The 19,778-nt window shown below is 44.0% G+C and overlaps 1 protein-coding gene across 1 annotated transcript in view; it reads right to left on the bottom strand.

Annotated features, from left to right (window-relative positions):
• The window catches only part of STAB2 (stabilin 2), a 119,203-nt gene extending 100,429 nt beyond the window's left edge, over nt 1-18,774 (bottom strand). Inside the window, exons 1-8 of the mRNA XM_008144744.3 lie at nt 18,697-18,774; nt 15,358-15,491; nt 13,973-14,088; nt 9,029-9,114; nt 8,108-8,177; nt 3,085-3,180; nt 1,585-1,710; nt 737-933 (exon numbers count right to left, since the gene is read on the bottom strand). Of these exons, the coding sequence (XP_008142966.2) occupies nt 737-933; nt 1,585-1,710; nt 3,085-3,180; nt 8,108-8,177; nt 9,029-9,114; nt 13,973-14,088; nt 15,358-15,491; nt 18,697-18,774 (903 nt within the window). The remainder of the gene's footprint in view (nt 1-736; nt 934-1,584; nt 1,711-3,084; nt 3,181-8,107; nt 8,178-9,028; nt 9,115-13,972; nt 14,089-15,357; nt 15,492-18,696) is intronic.
• Nucleotides 18,775-19,778: the final 1,004 nt, after the last annotated feature.

Genomic DNA, 19,778 nt, shown 5'->3' with positions numbered 1-19,778 from the left:
AGTGCTGTGCCTTTGGGACAGAGTATTTTTGGTTCTAAGAGTCCTCTCTTGAAAAGAAATGAGAGGGACTGGAGGATTGTCAGTACAAGTTCATCACATAGTCATCCAACACTTGGCTCACAGTTAACCTGTTGATTGAATTTGAGTTGTGTATATACACTGAGTGGCCAGATTATTATGATCTCTGAACACATAATAATCTGGCCACTCAGTGTATATCCTATATAATAAAAGGCTAATACGCAAATTGTCCCCTCAACCAGGAGTTCGACCAGCAGGCAGGCCGGCCAACCGCCCATGTCCCCTCCCCCTGGCCAGACTGGCCAGACCCCACCCATACACGAATTCATCCACCGGGCCTCTAATGTGTGTATATATATATATATATATATATATATATATATATATATTGAGTGGCCAGATTATTATGCGTTCAGAGATCATAATAATCTGGCCACTCAGTGTATTTGTCAATGGTCATATAGGACTAGGATAGAAGAGGATATAGGACAGTGAAGTTTTGACTGGGGAGCTTGGAAAGTGTGAGTGTAGAGGTCGGACTGGGGAGGGGACATGCCAAGTTTATTCCTAATCACGTGCAGGTCTGTCTGGAGAGGAAGCCCAACTGGACATTGAAAGGAAGCATGGGAAGGGCACGGAAGACAAATTGTAGCCATTTTGCCTACGGGGGGCTGTCCTACTCTACCTGCATCAGCTCCATGCATCAGCAGCTCACCTGTCCTGGCCCATCATATTTGCACACTGTGGACTTCGTAGGGCAGTTTCCGAAGTTGGTTTGGCAGGGGTCGACTGGTAAGCACACCTGGCCATCCCCGTGGTAGCCTTCTCGGCAGGTACAACTGTGCTGATTTGGTCCCAGGAACGTGCAATGAGCGTGAGGGTGGCAGACATTTTGTGAACAGGGATTGATGGCTTGAGAGGCAATGACAAAAGAAGAGGCAGTCACCAAACCCGGGATGGAGGACAATTGAACTGTGAAGGGACTGCCAATCACAGCTTATCAAAGCTGCACAGGCAATCCAATAGTTTTAAGAGAAGGCGTAAGAAATATCTTGTCTTACCTTACCTGATCCCCCTCACCTACCAAACAGATTTACATATGGCCATCAAAGATTATAACTATAAATATTGTGTTGATATATTATTATGCCATGTGATGTATTGATTTGAATATAAAAGAACATGAAGGAAAGTACTAAGGCTTATCGAATTTATATATGTGCTGGGTTCTGTTCTAAGCATTTACCAAACATTAATTCAGTTAATCTTTACAACCCTCTAAAGTTGGTACCATTATTATCCCCATTTGATAGATAGGAAAATAGAGGCACAGGCAGGTTAAAGAATTTGTCCAGCTAGTAATAGGCAGATCTGGGATATGAACCCAGATAGTCTGGCTCCAGTTTCATGATGGGCATTTTGCTTAGAATTGTTGATATTTTTCATTCAGCAATATAGAGAGAAATAGAAGTGGGAGGTTGTGAGTTGCCCTCCCCCCTTTTTTCCTGTTGAATAACCTGGACATCTCAACCAATAAACTTGCAGGATCTAAATTCTACTCACGCTCGCAGTATTTGCCATCGCCTTTGTAATTGGGAAGGCATTTGCATTCTAGCTTTGTTTCATCTTCGCTGGAAAGTGAGCATCTGGAATTTTCTGGGCAGAGCAAGGCTGCGCATTCAGGGATGGCTGCAAGGGAAGGTTGTTGAGGTAACTGCATCAGCAGAAAAACCAGTTATAAAAAACTCCACAAAAGCAATATTCCCCATTATTAAAAAGGTAACACAGATTTGCTGTACCAATTCAAAAAATACAGAATGCATGAAGTAAAAATTAACTGTCTTCTTATTTTCACTATCCCATCTCACTCCTAAAATAACCATCATCAACAAACAATAACATATATTTATTTATTTGATTTTTAAAACCAAATGGAATCCCTTTAAAATCTTTAGAAACTTGTTTTTTTAACAATGTACTATGGAGGTCTCTAAGGATATACTTTAATGTCTAATAACTGCATAGTATTTTACAATATTGATGGGGCATAGAGGGTTGTTAAAAACTATAAAGAGTCTGACATATTAGCCAACGTGCAAAGCTAACAAGTTGGCCGATTCAGTTCCATGGATGATGGTAGAAGACAGGAGATTCCTGGGTCAGAGATAAAGGATCATTTATTACTCATAGGAAGACCAAGAGTCAGAATGTCAGCATTTTTGCACCAGGTCTTCTAAGCCCCAATTCCCACGGGGCAATGCAAAGAGTCCAGATGTATACCTGAATGTGCAATGGATTTTATTACAGGAGAGGAGTTCTGATCTTAGGGAGCCTAAGGTGTGTGTGTGTGTGTGTGTGTGTGTGTGTGTGTGTGTGTTTGTGTGTGTGTGTGTTTAATGGTAGGAAATGTATTAGGTAGGGTCCAGGCACGAGACAGAAAACACACAATAATTTGAACAGGGAAAATTTTAGTGTAAAGAATTATGAACAGAGAATTAAAGTACTGGGGATTCCTTGTGAGAGTTAAAAAAACACGCAACTAGAATTCTAAAGAATAAAGGAATAGCAGAAATATAAAAAACAACCACTACCCTTGGGTTGAGGTAAGTACCCAACTTAAGCCCTCCCTCCAGGGCTGAGCTGCTGATGTCACCGGGAAAGGCCTGGCCTTGACCACTGGATGGGGGAGAAGGTGCTAAAATGTCTTGATGGCGAGGTTTGCTGGAAATCTTCCCTCTAGGGGAGGCCATCCACAGGGAGGTGCCAAAAGTCAGGACTCACTTGGTGTTCTGGGACCAGAAGCTAAGAGGCACGCTCTCAGAAGTGCAGTGGACTTCTGTGTGTGGGTCAGGCCAGTGGCTTCCTGGGTCAGCTGTGCGGGATGAAGGGGAGGTGACCAGCCTCTGATGGCCAGTCCTACAGAGCCATTGGAACACACAGGGCTGAGGAGGAGGTGCACAGAACAGCATTCCCCTGGGCTGGGCACTGGCCTGCACTGTCTGAAATGCATACACCTGTGCCTCTTTGACCTGGTGTGGCATTGAGGAAATTGGCGGTACTTACGCTTGTCGCAGTGGGGGCCGGTGTATGCAGAGTAGCACTCGCAGGTTCCATTGCCGTCTAGTCCGCTGTTGCACACTCCATGCACACAGCTGCACACTGTAGGCAGGAAATGGTTTTTTTTTAGTCCCTGATACAGACATCTCCTAAAGATTCTGGGTGGATAACATCTTCAGATAGTGTTTATTGAGAATCTGCATGATGATGCAGGAAAAACCATGGGTGTGAGGTCTTAGAGACCCTGGCTTAATCTGGACTTCATTTTCTTTTTAATAGCTTCAATTTATTTATGTATAACATGTAGATAATGATGTGTACATCATGGGCTTTCTACAGACACACCTGTTTAAAAAACCTAACCAAATACTGGAAAAGCAAAGATCAATAAGGTTTAAAGTATTCCAAACATCTACTAAGCCATCAACTCCTTTCTACTGTTGTTATGTGTCTCACCTTGATCCCCTACTCTTATCTCCACTGGAACTGCCCTCATTTAGGTCCTTACCATATTTTGCCTGGATTATTGCAGTACCATTTTAACTGAATTCAGTCCAATTTCTCATCTCTCCATTCCATCTATTGTATTTGTTCAATAATGGTATCATAATGACTTTCTCCAAAATATCTCAGTGACTCCCAATTGTTAACCAAATGAAATCTAAATTCCTCTGCCAAACAAGGCTTTCTCCAATCTGACTTGAACCTCTTTAATTTTTTATTTTCATCTTCCATCACTTTATTTTAGACATTAGCACATGGGATAACTCAATAGTTGACCTTCCTTCCTAAAAACATGTATTGAGTAACTATTATGTTCAGGGTGCTGTGCGCAGGATGAATGACCCAAAGTCCTGCCCTCAAAGAGCTCACAGTGTAAGGGCAGAAGAACAGCCCATCACAGTGCGGGTGGGAAGTGCTCTGACGTATAGGTCAATGGCAATGGGAGTTGTCAGGGAAGAGATGGTGGGGCGGTCTAGGGAAGGTGGTGCCTGGAAGAAGCAGGACCTGCATCCTGTGCTGTCCCACCCCCATGCCTTTGTCTCCACTGTGCTCCCTCCCACATGCCAACGGGAATCCTCCTCATCCTCCAAGGCCAACCGAGGCCCCCACCTCTGCGGTGCCATCTCAGAGCTCCCCCAGCAGAATCTGTGCTCTGGGACCAGCGGCATGTTCTTCGTGTCCATGATCGCGTCCGACTACAACTATGAATTTTGTTTATGCCGGCGAGCCAAAGGCCACCAGGAACACGCCAGGGGTCACACCAGGTCAGCTGCAGGGGCAGGGGTCACTGGAGAGAGAGTGGGAGCCTCTCGCGTTGCTGGGACAGGCAGCTGCTGGATGGTTCTCCTGGCTGCCTACTGACACGGTGTCTTCTCTGTTCAGACGTGGTTACGCAGTGGCCTGGTTTTTGTCTTGTTTCACACGGAGGTAGCGAATCTCTGATGGTGATATTCTGAGGAATTGCTCATGCTCAGCAGGGCAACACCACAGCCGGGCTGGGACCCACGAGGCTGTCGGGGCTGCTTTCCTCTGTCTCCATCTGTATATTTCTCTCCCCTGTTAGATTGGAGCCCCTTTCCCTGCCTGTGCTTCCCCATGACATCTTTTCCAGAGCTCATGACCATGCCAACAACCGCACAGCTAAGATTTCAATCGAGACAGCATCCTGCAGGGCCAGGAATGGGGTGAGGAGAGTGAGGCAGGTGCAGGGTTCAGGGTGCAGGGTGCAGGGTGAGGAGAGTGAGTCAGGTACAGGGTGAGGAGGGTGAGGAGAGTGAGGCAGGTACAGGGTGAGGAGGGAGAGGAGAGTGAGGCAGGTGCAGGGTGAGGAGGGTGTTCTCTGAGTGTTGTCATGTGGCATGGAGGAGGGTGAGGGGGTGGAAGGGGAATTTGAATGGGACTCAGCTCCTGCTTCCGATTTAGATGCTCCCTGCAAGGGCTGTCCTTGTCGCTAAGCCCCCGCCCCCCCGCCCCCTCCTTCCCCCTGGGGCTGGCTGGTGTGAGGCCAGGAATCTGGCACCAGCCTCTCCCCGTGTTCTGGCTTCCAGTGCAGCCTCTGTCCTGGGTTAACTGGCCTGGTACAGCTCCGGGGAGCTCCTGACATGCACTGCAGGGCTGCCAGCCTCTGCCAAGTGTCCTTGGGAAGGAGGAATGAGGCAGAGGGATTCCCAGATGCCATTTAAAGAGCCCCTGGTATTTGTTTCCAATCTCTAGGGACACTCAGAGCTTGAGGTGTGTGACTTTGAAGTGGTCAAAGCCACAGCCATTTGGGTCAGAGGGACAGTGCACAACCCCCCCCCCCCCCGTGCTGGGCCCCTTGGCAGAGTGAGCTGCTCCCTCCCCCGTGTTTTTGTAGCACCCCCTGATGCTGTGCACACTGGACCCTAATTGTCACCCGTGTTTCCAGCTCCTTGGGGGTGGGGACCTAATCTCTCCCTTTTTTGGATCCCCATCCCCTGTCAGGGGCCTAATGTTGGGTCTTGCCAGGGGCAGAATGGTGCAGGGCTGGGCACCCACACTCTGGAGTCAGACACCTCGGGTCCAGACCTGCCTCTGGCCCTGTAATAGTTGCGTGACCTTGGGAAACCTCTCTGCTTCTTCATTCATAAAAGGCAGTACCTGGCTTGAAGAGTTGCTGCGAGCATCCAAAGAGATGCCTCTTCCCACGCAGCCTGGCACACAGCAGGCGCTCAGCAAATGCCAGCTACTGTCATTAACAAGACATGACTGTGGGACTGACTTGGGGGTCACGTTAGAGGAAGTGGGCTTTGCCTTCTGCTCCAACCAGGAGCGAGGCCCTGAGTGGGCTAGGGCCTTGGCAACGGAGATGAACTCTCTCGCAGATGCAGCTCTAAATCATGTCTAAGTGAATCAGCAGGCGGGTAGGAGGCTGTTCCTGCAGCAGGTTAAAGCCAGCGTTAAAAATAAACGGCAGCTAAGAGAGCTGTCCTACTTCCAGCAGCCGCGCCTCCTCTGAGAGACCAACGCCCCCTTGGATGCAGCAACACTGGCACCCAGTGGATGCCTGGCTGAAGAGGTTTGCAAGTTCCCCTAGTCCTTGCCAATGGGAAGTGACCAGCCATCACTGAGCCATTGATTGATTGATTGATTGATTGATTCATTCATTCCTAGGTGAATAAGTGTTCCCCTTCCTGTTGTATTGCTTTTGTCCTCAGTACTTGCTTCTGTTGATTGAGCGCTTATGCTATGGTGCTATGAGCTTTGCTACATTGCCAACCCTGTGGAGCAGGTATTCTTATTCCCACTTTATAGATGAGGAAGGCTCAGAGAGGTTAAATAGCTTGTCCCAGGTCACACAGCAGTGGATTTCAAACTCGGGCCAGTTTGATTTCAAAGCCTGTTCTGGAGCTGAGCTCTCCAGTGTGGTCGTCACTAGCCACGTGCGGCTATTTAAACTTAAACTAAGCGACATGAACTAAAATGTAAGGTTCAGCACCTCAGATGCACCAGCCCCATCTCAGGTCCCCGATGGCCACCTGTGACCAGGCGCGCTGTGGGGCAGCCCAGACAGAACAGTTCCATCGCCACCTGAAGTTCTACTGGAACCCAGGGTTTGGAATTTTTCCTCCCGACTCTCAGTTTAGGTTTCGTTTTCTTAACAACTTAGGTTTCTAAACCAACTCTCTCCCTTTCACGTGCCCTTTCTCCACCGCACCAGTAAGTGTGAAGAAATACCCCTTTATTTAGAAATGTTTGGGAGCTCCGTGCATATCTGTGCTCATTGGCAGCCAACACCTGTTTCTTGAAGGCAACATGAACTCTTCTTCTTTCTAAATTTTCATCCCAAAGCACTGACTTTGCTTTCTTGGGAAGCAAGCAATGCTAGATGCTGCCTTTCTTCCTTCCCATCTCAATATTTATTTAAAACTAGGACCCCAGTGCACGATTCAAAATCACGTGGCAACGCCCACCATCGAGTCCCTGGTCCGGCCCTGCCTCGCTCCCCAGGCCTCCCAGCAGCCGTGGCCACTGCGGGTCTGGCCCTGCCTCCCTCTCTGGCCCTTGAAGCAACCCCGGCGGCTGCTGATCAGGCCCTCCCCCAGCGCAGGCATGCAGAGATCCCTGCCGCCACCCCCCGCACACTGTGCACGCACAACCTCCTCCTGTCCGGTCAACCCATTATGGCATCCTGGTTAATTAGCATATTTCTCTATTTTATATATACATATGATTTAAATTCTATTATGGTTCAAGGGATGAGGATGTGGGTATTTTTTTTGGGGGGGGCATCCTTCATTCTGCCTGTAGCACTATGACTCCCTCCCCCTCGGGTGAGATAACTCCAAGGTGAGTGTTGGGCACTGATTCCGGAGTCCCCAGGTCCAGGGTATTAACCAGTCATCACACTGCTCTCTGGCCTGACAGCACACCCTTTATTGCCTCTGTGTCACTTTCTTAGTGTTTCTGCCGTCACCTCCCAAATATGCTACTTGTATTGGAATCCTTGTTTCAGGGTCTACTTCTGGGTGAAAGAAGGAACCAAAAATAAGAGACTAGACCAGCCAGTGTCAGGTTTGTTTGTTTGTTTGTTTAACCTGCAAAATGGAGCCAACCACCTCTGCTCACCTCGGGCATTTCTTTGTGAACTCCCGAAAGGAAGGGACAGACCAGAATGTGGTGGGATCTCTGGTGGAAGTGAAGGCCCCGAGGAGAAGGTCAATGCTGAGACCAGGATCCGGAAAGAGCTCATGGAGAAGCTGGGCAGGCAAAGAGCAGGGGATGTCTGATCCTGGAGTCTGGAGAGATGGAGTTGTGTGCCCCCCAAGTTTGCCAGAAAGCATTACTGGTGAGTAGCTGACTGCAAGTGCTAAAAACCACAGGAAACTCTTTTTTTCAAAAACTGAGTTCTATCAGATTTGTTACCAACTCTTTGCGTTGCCTTTGCAGACTTGGTTATACATAACTGTTCAATGTTTCCCCCCCAAGGAACAGTCTTTCTGGGGTCTGCAGCTGTTTGACTTTCTATGTGTCCAAATGCATTAGACTACACAAGAATCAGACATACCTCCTGTACAGTTGGGTCCAAATAAGTTGTCATCAGCACAGGTTTCACAGGCTGTTCCACCAAACCCTTCCTGCAAGACACCCCAGGGAGATGCCGTTAGACCCAGCATGATGGGTGTCACCCGGGAAGCCCTGGGCTTCTCACTGGTGGTGTGGTCTGTGCTTATTTCTCATATATATCTCCACCCCCCCTGCCGTGCTTATTCTGAAGCTCCTTCTTTGTGTTTTCCCTTTATTCTTTGCTGTTTTTGTGTTATAAGGGTACCTCAATCCCTGCATCATTTTTTTTTACAGTGAGTCCAGAAGAAAGCTGCTTTGTTAATCCAAAGATATAAATAGCGAGCAAGTGGTAACAGCCCCGTCATAATTTCACCCAAGGGCGAAACGAAAACTCCTTCAGTGTTGCATTGCTGAAGACAGCCCAGCTCAGTCATTTTCAGAAGGATTTCTCTGTGTTTCAACCAAAGGCTTGAAAATTGCAAAAAGTCATTTTCATGGGATACCAAAGAAATTCTTCAATGGCAGACCCCGTGCTTGACAACCAGTGGTGTGGATGAGAGCTAATAGTGGTGATTATTATCAATAACAACAATTTCTATAGCCCTGTGCAGTTTCACAAAGTATCACATCTATGACCTTATTTCACTTTTCGACAAATGTAATCACACAGGATTACTATCAAACCCATTTTATGGATGGACACACTTAAGGCTGAGCAGTTAACTGATTCACTCCAAGGCCTCCAAGCCTCTGATAAGTAATTTTGCTGCAGATTGTCTATTCTTTTTACTAGTATCGCTTCTTAGAGACTCATCGTGTGTGTGTGTGTGTGTGTGTGTGTGTGTGTGTGTGTGTGTGTTTAAGGAGGGACAAAAGTTAAGGAGAAGGAGCAGAGTCAGGGAGAACACGTTCCGGAACTTACTTGGCATGAGCAGCTTCCGTTTCCTTCCATGCCTTCGTCACAGCTGCCCCTGCCACTGCAGGGGGACCTGGCTCCTCCTGGGCACTCTAGGGAAGCAAAGGGTCCAGCTTCATTCATTTTGATGGTGCACAGACATTCCGCAAGGATGCATTCAGCACCTACTATGTGCCAGTCAGGGTGCTAGTTGCCAGGGACACAGAAAGAAATGAAGACTCTGCTGGCGTCTCCCGGGGTTACACAGAGGAGGCCAGCAGCCCAGTGTCATCTGGGACTGTCACAAAAGACATTCTCAGCAACTACACTTGACAGAGAGATTACAGACTTTGCTATGAGGGCACATTTCTAATGCATTGTGACGCTCGGGAGCTGATAAGGCTATTTTAGGTCATTATCACATTTCCCTTTGCTCCCTGCTACTCTGGTGGTCCTTGCACTGTGACTTCCCTCATGCGGGAGGCTTGCCCGTTATAAGCTGTCAGCAAATCATGGGCTGTCTGTTTCTTTAGAGGAAGATAATAAACTTCCTGCCAGTAGGAGGCCAAGGACCTCCCTGTAACTTTATCTCCCAAGGTGCCTCCTCCATGTCACTACCTTTGTTTAAAAGCTTGGCTCACAGCCCGGCCAGCATGGCTCAGTGGTTGAGCATTGATCTATGAACCAGGAGGTCACAGATTGATTCCTGGTCAGGGAACATGCCCGGGTTTCAGCTCAATCCCCAGTGTGGGGCATGCAGGAGACAGCCGATCAATGATTCTCTCTCATCATTGATGTTTCTATCTCTCTCTTCCTCTCCCTTCCTCTCTGAAATCAATAAAAATATATTAAAAAAAATAAAAGCTTGGCTCACAGCTAGGCAGAGAATATGTGCTAGTATTGCATTTACAGCTCTGGTTGAAACTGTCTGTCTGGGAAACTGATATAAAACAGGTTCCTTATGTAAACTCAGCATTACTTGTCAATCAAAGAAAAAAAAGGGCATGCCTAATGAGTGGTTTCAAATCCACATAGTCTGTTATTTGCAACCTGTGCAGTGAATGGCAAAGAACATACAACAGGAAAAAAATGCAAATAACGATACAAAAAGCAAATACTCATAATTCAATGACATTGACTTCAGAAAGAAGAATCAAGGTCATTTCCCTTTGAAATAGATTGTTTTGCCACATTCTTTCCCCATTACTTTGAGTTGTAGCACAAATCTGTTAACGTTGATGGTGAAATAAAGAGAACTGATATGTTCAAATAAAAAAAATCTATTTAATCTAAAATAGAAATTGGTTGTTTAAATGTATTAAGTTTCAAGGTTAAAAACATGTTTTTTGGCTAATGAGAAAAGACTTTCATATGCAGATCTGATAAATCAGCACAAGTTTCAGTGAGGAAGAAGCACATGAAATATGGGTAGAAACACCTTTGTTATGTCAGGATGACATATATTTTTTTCCTCAAGTGAGAATTCATGCCTTCTTTTTCTTTCTTTTTTTTGGTGGGGTCTATGAAGATGTTTATTAGAGTTTTATTTAACAAAGGGAATATTGGAAATAACTTAAATGTTCCAAATAATGCATTTGTGAACTAAATGACAGAACATTCATCCAATGAAGTATTTACTAAAAAGTCATTCAAAAAAGTGTCACTAAACCACTTCTATTGGCATAGAAAATTTTCACAATACACCATTAAGTGAAAATGACAAATTACCAAAAGGTATGTTAAAAGTATGATATTTTAAATAAAGGCAATGGGTAGGTACACAGATTTTTGTATTTCAAACAAATATTGGCAAAAGGTAATAATGATAGTAATAATAACAACAACAGTTAATACCGGATATCTTTGGAAGATTATTGATTTTTATTTTCTTTATTTTACTTATTAGTGCCACCTAATTTTCTTTAGCAGACACACATTACTTCTGAAGAATAAACATTTTAATAATGTTTATTTTTCAACAATTACAGCTGATGTACAATATTAGTTTTAGGTGTACACCCTGGTGATTAGACACTTACATACTTTATGAAGTGATCACCCCGATGAGCCTCGTACCCATCTCACACCAGGCATTGCTATTGCGATATTATGGACTATATTCCCTATGCTGTAATTTTAGGAGAGGATGAATAATTTTTTTTTTCATTGTGCTTTTCTGTGTTTTCCATGTTTTTAGAATGGATCACAGAGTTATGTTCTAACTTGAAAACTAACTTGAAAAAGGAACTGTTACATAATTTAAAAAGCAACCCAGAGGTGTTGAGTATGGATGCAGTTCTCCGTGCACGAAAGAGGAATTGGGTGCTGCTCTAGCCTTGGAGAGAAGGCCATTCCAGAGCCCGCACTGCCTCAGAAAGAAGGATGGGTGTGTGTCAGCTGCTCCGAGTGGCCTTCTCCTTGCGGAAATGTGAAATGATAGGCAAGATCTCTTGTCATCACTGCGGAATGTGAGGGAGAGGTGAAAGCCACAGCCCAGCAGAGGACTTATCTCTTTCCTGAACCAAAGGAAGGAAGCCCTCGGAGACACTATGTTCGGAAGATGAAGATAACGGGGAGCACACTTTTGCCCCAACGAGAGGCCAGCAGAAAGAACGCTCACGCCTTGGTTTTCACAGGTTTTGCTGCAACAGCCTCGAGACCTATCAGAGGAAAATGCCTGAATGTCCAAGGAACCCTCTAAGACTCCTTCGATCTTAGGTGTGAGCTTTGCCACATGTGCACGCAGCACAGTGTGATGGCATGAGAGACTGGAATCCCGTTTGCCTGTTCATGCTTTATGAGTTACCCAGTGTTTAAAAAGGCCTCGGAGAAAGGGTGCCATTTCATTTGCCTTTCATTATCAGAGGTCAATGTTGACCGTGATTCACTCATTCATTTATTCATACAACTTTTTAAAAGTGTCTTCGTAGTGTCGTACACTTTGCCTAGTACTTTTACCTGTACCGACGTTTTAAAATCTCAACTGTATTTTTGTAAAGTAGGACTTTTTACTATATCCCCATTGACAGCTAAAAAGACTGGAGCCTACGCAGGAAATAACTTGCCCAAAGCAGTAATGATGGAATTGGATTCAAACTTAAAACCCACTGCGGTCTGTCATGCATTATGTTGAACACGCTGACTTCTGTTACTGTATCTTGGACAAAGCCTTTTCTTGTCTTCAGTGTGTCTGATGAATAGCTTAGCACCATATTAGTTTTTGTGCGTTAGAAAGAGAAAAGCAGACCTAGGAGTTCTTTCTAGTATATCAGGATGTCTTTAAGAACAGGATGTGATATGACCACATTTGACACCAAAAAAGTTGTTGAAATCTGGAAGTCTGGGCTAATCGCTTGATTCTGATGTAATCAACTGTTAGAAACTGGGCTAATCTCTTGATTCCGATGTAATAATCTCTTAGAAACACACTGTGCCAATGTGCTGGGGTGATGCTGAGAGCAGAGCAGTTAACAGAGAGAAGGGCCGGGAGATCCTAGACCCCGTCTTTCTCTCTCCCTGGCAAGTTTGGTGCCAGCAGCTCTGAACTGGAACTTGCTTGATCACTTAAAAGCCCAAAGGAAACTGTCAAGAGATCATCTTCAATATCTGATTCCTCATATGCAAAATGGAGATAAAAATGTCTAACTCCAAGATTTGTTTTAAGAATGAAACCAGATAATATCGGCCACGGATTTCTCTAGCAACTAATGTCAGCGATACTGAGTAAAAGGAAGTAATTCTTCATTAATTAAAAAAAGAAACAGGACAACATTATGCATATAATATGGGCACAACTATTTAGAAGCCATATGGAATAAAAAACCAGAGAAATAAGCCAAAATATTTAGGGTCTCATATGTGTGACATAATACAAGTTGCTATTTTTTCTTTCTTTGTACTTTTCCTTATAAGCTGTATACAATTTGCTTATATTATTATTATTAGTTTTTTTGTTGTTAATCTTCACTGGAAGATATATTTTTCCTTTTTTTTTTTCAGAGAGAGTAGAAGGGAGGGAGGGAGGCGGAGAGAGAGAGAAATATTGATATGAGAGAGACACATCGATCTAACTGAGGCTGGGCATCCCAACTGCATGCAACCCAGGTACGTGCCCTTGACCAGGAATCAAAATGTCAACCCTTTTAAGAGTGAGCCGGCGCTTTAACCACTGAGCAACACCAGCCAGGTCTGTTTATATTATCTTAATCAGAAAAAAAAACAACCCCAAACTAAAGAGAACTAATCTCTCCCCTTACGTGTATATATTTTCATTACATTTTAGAAGATGGAAAGCAAATGGCAAAGTCATGAATTAAAATGCCTTATTTTTCACTACCCAAGAAAAAAGGGATCTCATATAGTTTGCATGTCATAGCAAGGACGCAGTCACTACTTGAGTGTAAACATCTATAATCAGAATAGAAGTTCCATTTCAGCTCACAAGCGCTGTGCTTGATCACAGGAGAGTCTAACTATACTATTGACTCAGACTTGGCTGGTAGTGTTTCTTACAGTGGAACATGGTCATTACAGAGTTTGCTATTCCATCCTAAAACTTAAATTTTTAGAAGATTGAATGATTATTTTGGTTGCAAACAATAACTATAGTCTTTGAGATGTTGTCATAAAACTTCTTCTTACAGTAAATTTGAGATCATAAGAACCCAGCATTCTTACTTCCTCTCTATGGTCAGTGACCTTTTTTTTGCAAGAACAAGTAGCCTTTCCACCATCCCTTTTGCTGAATTGTAAAGGAATTCTCTTGAAGACAGATCTCTGACTGGAGGAAAGCAGATTTCTTTAGAAAAGCTGAGAGGGCAAGAACAATTTTCTACCTACTGACAGAAATGCGCCTTTCTAGAAAAAGGTGCTGACATTCTCCTTTTACTCGGTTTCCTTCCTCTCAATTTTCCATCCAATGGGACACCGAGAAGCAAGTATTCAAACCCAAGAAGGGTGTTTGCCACTTACCCATGCAGTCTGGGCCCCAGTGGCCTGGGCAGCACTGAGGCTGGAGGTAGTCCTTCCTACAGATGTGGCGGCATCCAGGGAGAGACAACGAGTATGATCTGACCATAAAGGTATACCTTCAAGGGTAAAGAGGGACATAACCCATCATCAGAGCAATGTGTTAACTCAGGCAGTGGGATTGCCCTAGATTTTTTTAGGTCTTTAGGCTTGCCTACATTAAAAAAAGAATATATAGATACCATTTTACTTTCTAGATAGAAAAAAAATGTAATCACGATTTATCTTTAATTGTAAGAAATGGATGAAAACATCAGGGCCCAATGAAAATAGGGGTGAAATATCTCGCATGATGTCGGAGTGAAGTTAATAGACGGGAAAAATGATGTTAGGTTCTAGGCCCATGCTGGAAATGGACATCAAACTTGTCACTGGGTGTCCCAGCAGCCAATGAAAGAAGAGAAAGAGCATGAGTGATGTGGTGCACAGGGTCTCACTAAAGTTGCTATATGATTTTAACCTTGAACCCTAAGTCTTTCAGACATACTTTCTAAAAGGATCTAATTGCAAATGTGCACCCACTTTGGCAATTGAGTAGTCAACTGCCACGTATGGTTGCTAATTCAATCCAGCCAATGTTGGGAAACTTCTGTTAAAAATGATGATTTGGGTTTAGAATATAGTGCAGTCACATCAAGCAAATACAAATTTAAAATTTAACAGTTTTAAGGTTTCTTTTTACGCAAAGTAAGACATCATACTAATTTTTCATCCCTGAATTAAAAATAAAACTCACTGAGGCCTGTCTAAGTTTTAAATTAGTGAACTAAACAAATTAAAAAAAAAGTGTTTTCATTTGAGCTGCATGGCTGTAACTATTAGCGGGTGAGTAGAACAGTTTGTTATCCTGTGCAAGGATTAACCTTGACTGATGAGAGTGTTGAATCATAAAAGGATTTCAGGAATACAGTGCTCACATAAAACACAACAAAGCTGTAATTCATTTGCCTCCCTTATTGGGGTTGTAATTAGTATCAGGATCCATAGCTAGTTAGTAAGATGAGTGTCAGACCCAAGGCTTTTTAACATGTCCTGACTAGAACCCTTTCCAAGTGAAACAAAACTTAGATTTTCTAACTAAAGAAGGGGAAAAGAAAGAGAGAATATTTATGTGCAATATAATGTAGTCAATTTAGTATTAAAATGCAATCCATTTTTTAGACTCAAGGTCATAGTTGTGAGTTACCTAAGTTTGAGCTCAATGTGGCCTTAGAGAAAGAGACAATCATGGCAATGCTTTGTAGTGTTTGAGACGGCAGGTTTCTATTTGGATTCACAATCCCTTGAATTTCAAGACTGGAGCACAACTACTTTCTCATAATGAGTACCTGCAATCGCGAACCCCTATGGAGCCATTGGTAACCTTGGTGTAACCATCTGGGCAGTCAATTCCAAAGCTGAGCGAGCAGGATTGGCACTCAGTCCTCATGACAAGCAGAGACTTCTTATCACATCTTTTTGTCTGTGAGAGCATAAAAAAAAAATCAACTTCCATTAGCTGAGCTTTGCTTGGCCAATCTTCTCCACTGACTTTACGTCAATGGAATCACAAGGAGGGTTATAAGGTTGATTAGTAGTGACTGGCAGCCTGCTTTCAATCTTATCTAGAAAGAGTGCTGGGATTGACAAGCAATGTCTGCCTGGCTGTGCAAGGGCTGCTTGTACCACGGGTTTGCCATCCCTGCTCTAAAGTCTGTAGTCCAGCAAGGTAAGATAACCTCATGACATACACTTCTCTAAATGGGAAACCTGAAATATATTGTAGAGTACTCTTTTCTTAAAAAACAACAACAACCAACAATAAAACCCCACCACACAAACATTTATCTTTATTGTTGAAAGTATTACAGATGTCTCCCTTTCCCCCACACTGACTCCTCCTAGCCCTCCACCAGGCCTTCATCACACTATTGTCTGTATCCATGGGCTATACATATATGCATGTAGTTCTTTGGTTAGATCGGCAAATCTCAAGCATATCCTTTCAGCATTAATTCCACAGGAATAGGCTCGTCTGGGTGCTAAATGCCGTGGAGCATACAGTGTCTTCTCCAAAGATATTTGTATTCTTTGGATTACAATACAGCTAGAATATGGGCTCCGTGAGGGCGGCAATATTTTTCTACTTTGTCCTCTGCTGCTTTGTCCGAAGCACCTAGAACAGTGTCTGGCACAGAGTCATGCTCAGAAAATATTTGTCAATTGGCTTAATGAGTTGTAGGAAATCAGACAGGTATACCAGACACAATGAGCGACAGCAGGCAGCAGAGAATGTTATGCCGAATGATGCAGATCGACTTTGGCCCTGAGGCTCCCTCACTGCCCAATGCTGGCGCTGATCCTCCCAAATGAATTTCCTCACCTGTTTCAAGTTTCCTTCATTTCCCCATCAAACTTAAATAGAAACAGCTTTATATAAGGAAAAGTGGCAACTTGGGAGTCAATGACCTGAACTTGGAATCAGGCTCAACATCTTGCCAAGTGTACGATCTGGAATGAATTCCTTCCTCTTTGCCATCATCTATAAGGGGGATATCTTGATAGCCACTCTCCAGGACACTGAGAACTTTAAATGATGCACCACCTGCAAATTGCCTGGCCCCGTACTGGCGATCGTAGGCAGTAAAGTGCTAATTCCTGTATCGCTTCTCTATCTCCACCTCTGTGTTTTACTTGTTGCCTTTCCTGATGGGAATGTTCTTTCCCCCCCTCCATGGCTCCCCAAATGTCATATCTTCAAGGCCCTGTTTAACACCACCACATACACAAAATGAAACTCATCTCTCTTGCTTCTCTCTATGGTTGGAACACATTTGTTGTCTTGGCTCTCCATTTAAAAACCACCACTCTCACTTTTTCTTGTCACCTCAAGGGGCCCAGCACTAGGTTAGGGGTCTTGGGAACATCATAAGTACTTCTAAGTTTATTGACATCTGTAAAGGCTGCACCAGAAGAAACCTTACATTGACAGAGCAGTTCATGGTTATGCATACCCCCAAAGGCATCATGTATTTGAACTCGACCACCCCAAGGGTAAGTAAGGCAGGTGTCATCATCCTCATTTTAGAGAGGAGCAAACTGAGCTGAGGGGAGGTCCAGTGACCTGCTTAAGGCCACACTGGGAGTCAGTGGCCTTCTGATTCCTTGCTTGGCCATTTCTCTTCCATGCACACTGTATAGTGGGGGTGGGGGATGGGGTAGCAAAACAAAATCTCTGTTGTTTTTTTTTCCTGGCTGGAATGGTATTTATGGCATAACAAAAACCACCCTTAGATATAATTTCAATTAATCTCTGTTAATGGTCACGATACTATTTTTTAAAGCAGAATTTTCTTTTACATTAGGGTTTTCCTTGTGGGTAAGCATATGGGGTGACATTGCTTTGTCTTTTCTTTCTTAGTAGGCCAGAGTTAATATTCTCTTTAAACAATTAAAAAAAATTTATTTGATTTGAGAGAGAGAGAGAGAGAGAGAGAGAGAGAGAGGTAGATCGATTTATTGTTTCACTTATTTATGCATTTGTTGGTTGATTCTTGTATGTACCCTGACCAGGGATCCAACCTGCAACCTTGGTGTATCAGGACGATGCTCTAACCAACTCAGCACCTGACCAGGGCTGAATATTTTCTTTTCAAAAATCCCTTGTCCTTTTCAAATGGAATGGCTCATTCTACTTCTCATATGATCTCTTCTTGAAGATAAACTCAGCTTTAAGCATCAGTCAACACCTGATTTCTCCACTCATTCTGATGACAGTGATGGTGATGATGGTAATTTCTGCTGTGTGGACCACTGTCAAGGGAGAACCAAAGTGTTCAGGGTTGAAGAGCTAGTAAGCTGTGGAGCAGTCACTGATCCTCAGAAATATTTGTTAAACTCATGAAACCACAGTTCAAACTTGGAGAGCTGGAGTGAGTAACCTTTATGCCATTTTCAATGTTTCCGGGAAAATATTATTAGAGTACAGCCAACTGAAGTAAAATTGGCGTTGATAAAACTTTCCCGGCACAGATGCAGAATCACATTTGTATTTTATTATTCATAGAGTGGAAGTCATATCTTGCGAAATGCATTTCAACTAAATCACTCGGGGTGACTCCCACACCCCCTCCTTTTGGTTGGCCTTGTTGCAGACCTGACATTGAACTTGTTCTAAGGTGACAACGCATGGGATCTTGCTTGAGAGGCTGGCGTGCTGGTGTAAAGTGCCCTGGGTACTTTTACTACAACTTGGGAAGGTGGAGGGTGAATACCTGACGCATTTTGTAATACTGTATTTCTCAGCCAGATAACACTCAACTTGTAATTCCCCAGAACATCTCTCCACAGCCATTGTTATGTTCTATATTCAGTATGGCGCAATGGGAAGTGAGTGATGAGACTACTAAAACAAACAAAACACACCCAGGATACCAAAATCCGCAATGAAACCAGGAATGTGAGCACTAAATTCTGAGAGTCCCAACAATGGCATTTTAGCACAGAACGAACCAACTGGGCTGATGAAAGAGGATGCATCTCCACTCATATCCTAGTCTCCACAGCGTCCTCTTTATTTTAGGAAGCTCCCATAGTACTCTGTACCCTTGACAACATAGTAAAGCAAACAGCTTTTGAACACACCCTGAAAATGAACCATTTTAAAAAAAATAGAAGTCTCATCTTACCTGCTCTGTAGTTTCCAGTGGGGAGCAGAAATTTTGTACAACCAATCCAAGAAAGAAAGGGATTGAATTTCGTAGCATGGCGAGAAAATATTTGCTCCTTCTCCGTGCCAGGCCCCTGTCAGAGCTGTTTACCTATTTTAACTTTGTCTGAAGAGCTCCCAGTGAATTCTTTCTCATTTTAGTGTCTGTTTTTAAATCCTTCCCTCTCCTTTCCCTGGATTGAACCAGATGATATGTGAGACCCGCTTCTAGACAGGAAAAATGGTAAATCTAGAGGTTGCAGTGACATTGGCCACTCTCAACTGTATATATGCCCTGGCTGAATGACAGGATATCCTGAAGGGGCTGGAGCAGAAACACGATCTGAATTTTTGTGCCTGTGAAACTTCCGGGAACAAGCTCCCGCCTCCCACTGCTCTGCCCATTCTGCCTCTGGTTCTGTCTATTCCTGGACCCAGAGACCCACCACCATTTCCAGAGCCACACCATGGGAAACTGCAGGCCTTTCTGTCTGTATCCAAGCTTGCTGTCTGGCAGTATTGGTGGGAGTGCCCATAAATGGGTACAATATCCTGCAGGGAATGTTGCAGGAGCCCAGGTCCTTGACTTTGAAGACTAGTGGTGGCCTTACCTGGTGTGGTTGGCAAACTACCGCAAAGGAATGTCTCTTTGCAGATGCCAACAGTGGGTTTTGACTCATCCTTTCTCATCTTCCATGTCACTTCAGTAGCAAATGACGGAGCCTATAGGTTTCATCTTAGCCTTCAAGGCCACTTCTTCAAGGATCTTATGCCAGCTCCTCTGGGCCTGACCCTCCAATAGCATCTTGGAGACCCTCCTAGAATTGTGCACATAATGGCATGAAAACCTAGTCACATCCATCACAGTTCTCTGTCTGTATGTCTGCCTCCCATGCCCAGGTGTGAATTCCTTGAGGACATATACCCTTGACAGCCGAGTGCAGAGACTTGCATTGGACAATAATAGAAACAAATAATAGCCAATATTTGTTAAAACCTTCCTATGAGTTATTATTCTAGACCTTTCCATGGATGAATCTGTTTAATCCTCATAAAATATTA

Source organism: Eptesicus fuscus, chromosome 7 (genome assembly GCF_027574615.1).
Source record: "Eptesicus fuscus isolate TK198812 chromosome 7, DD_ASM_mEF_20220401, whole genome shotgun sequence".
Lineage (NCBI taxonomy): Eukaryota > Metazoa > Chordata > Mammalia > Chiroptera > Vespertilionidae > Eptesicus > Eptesicus fuscus.
The sequence above is the reverse complement of the archived record's forward strand: the minus strand, read 5'-3'. Positions and strand labels throughout refer to the sequence as shown.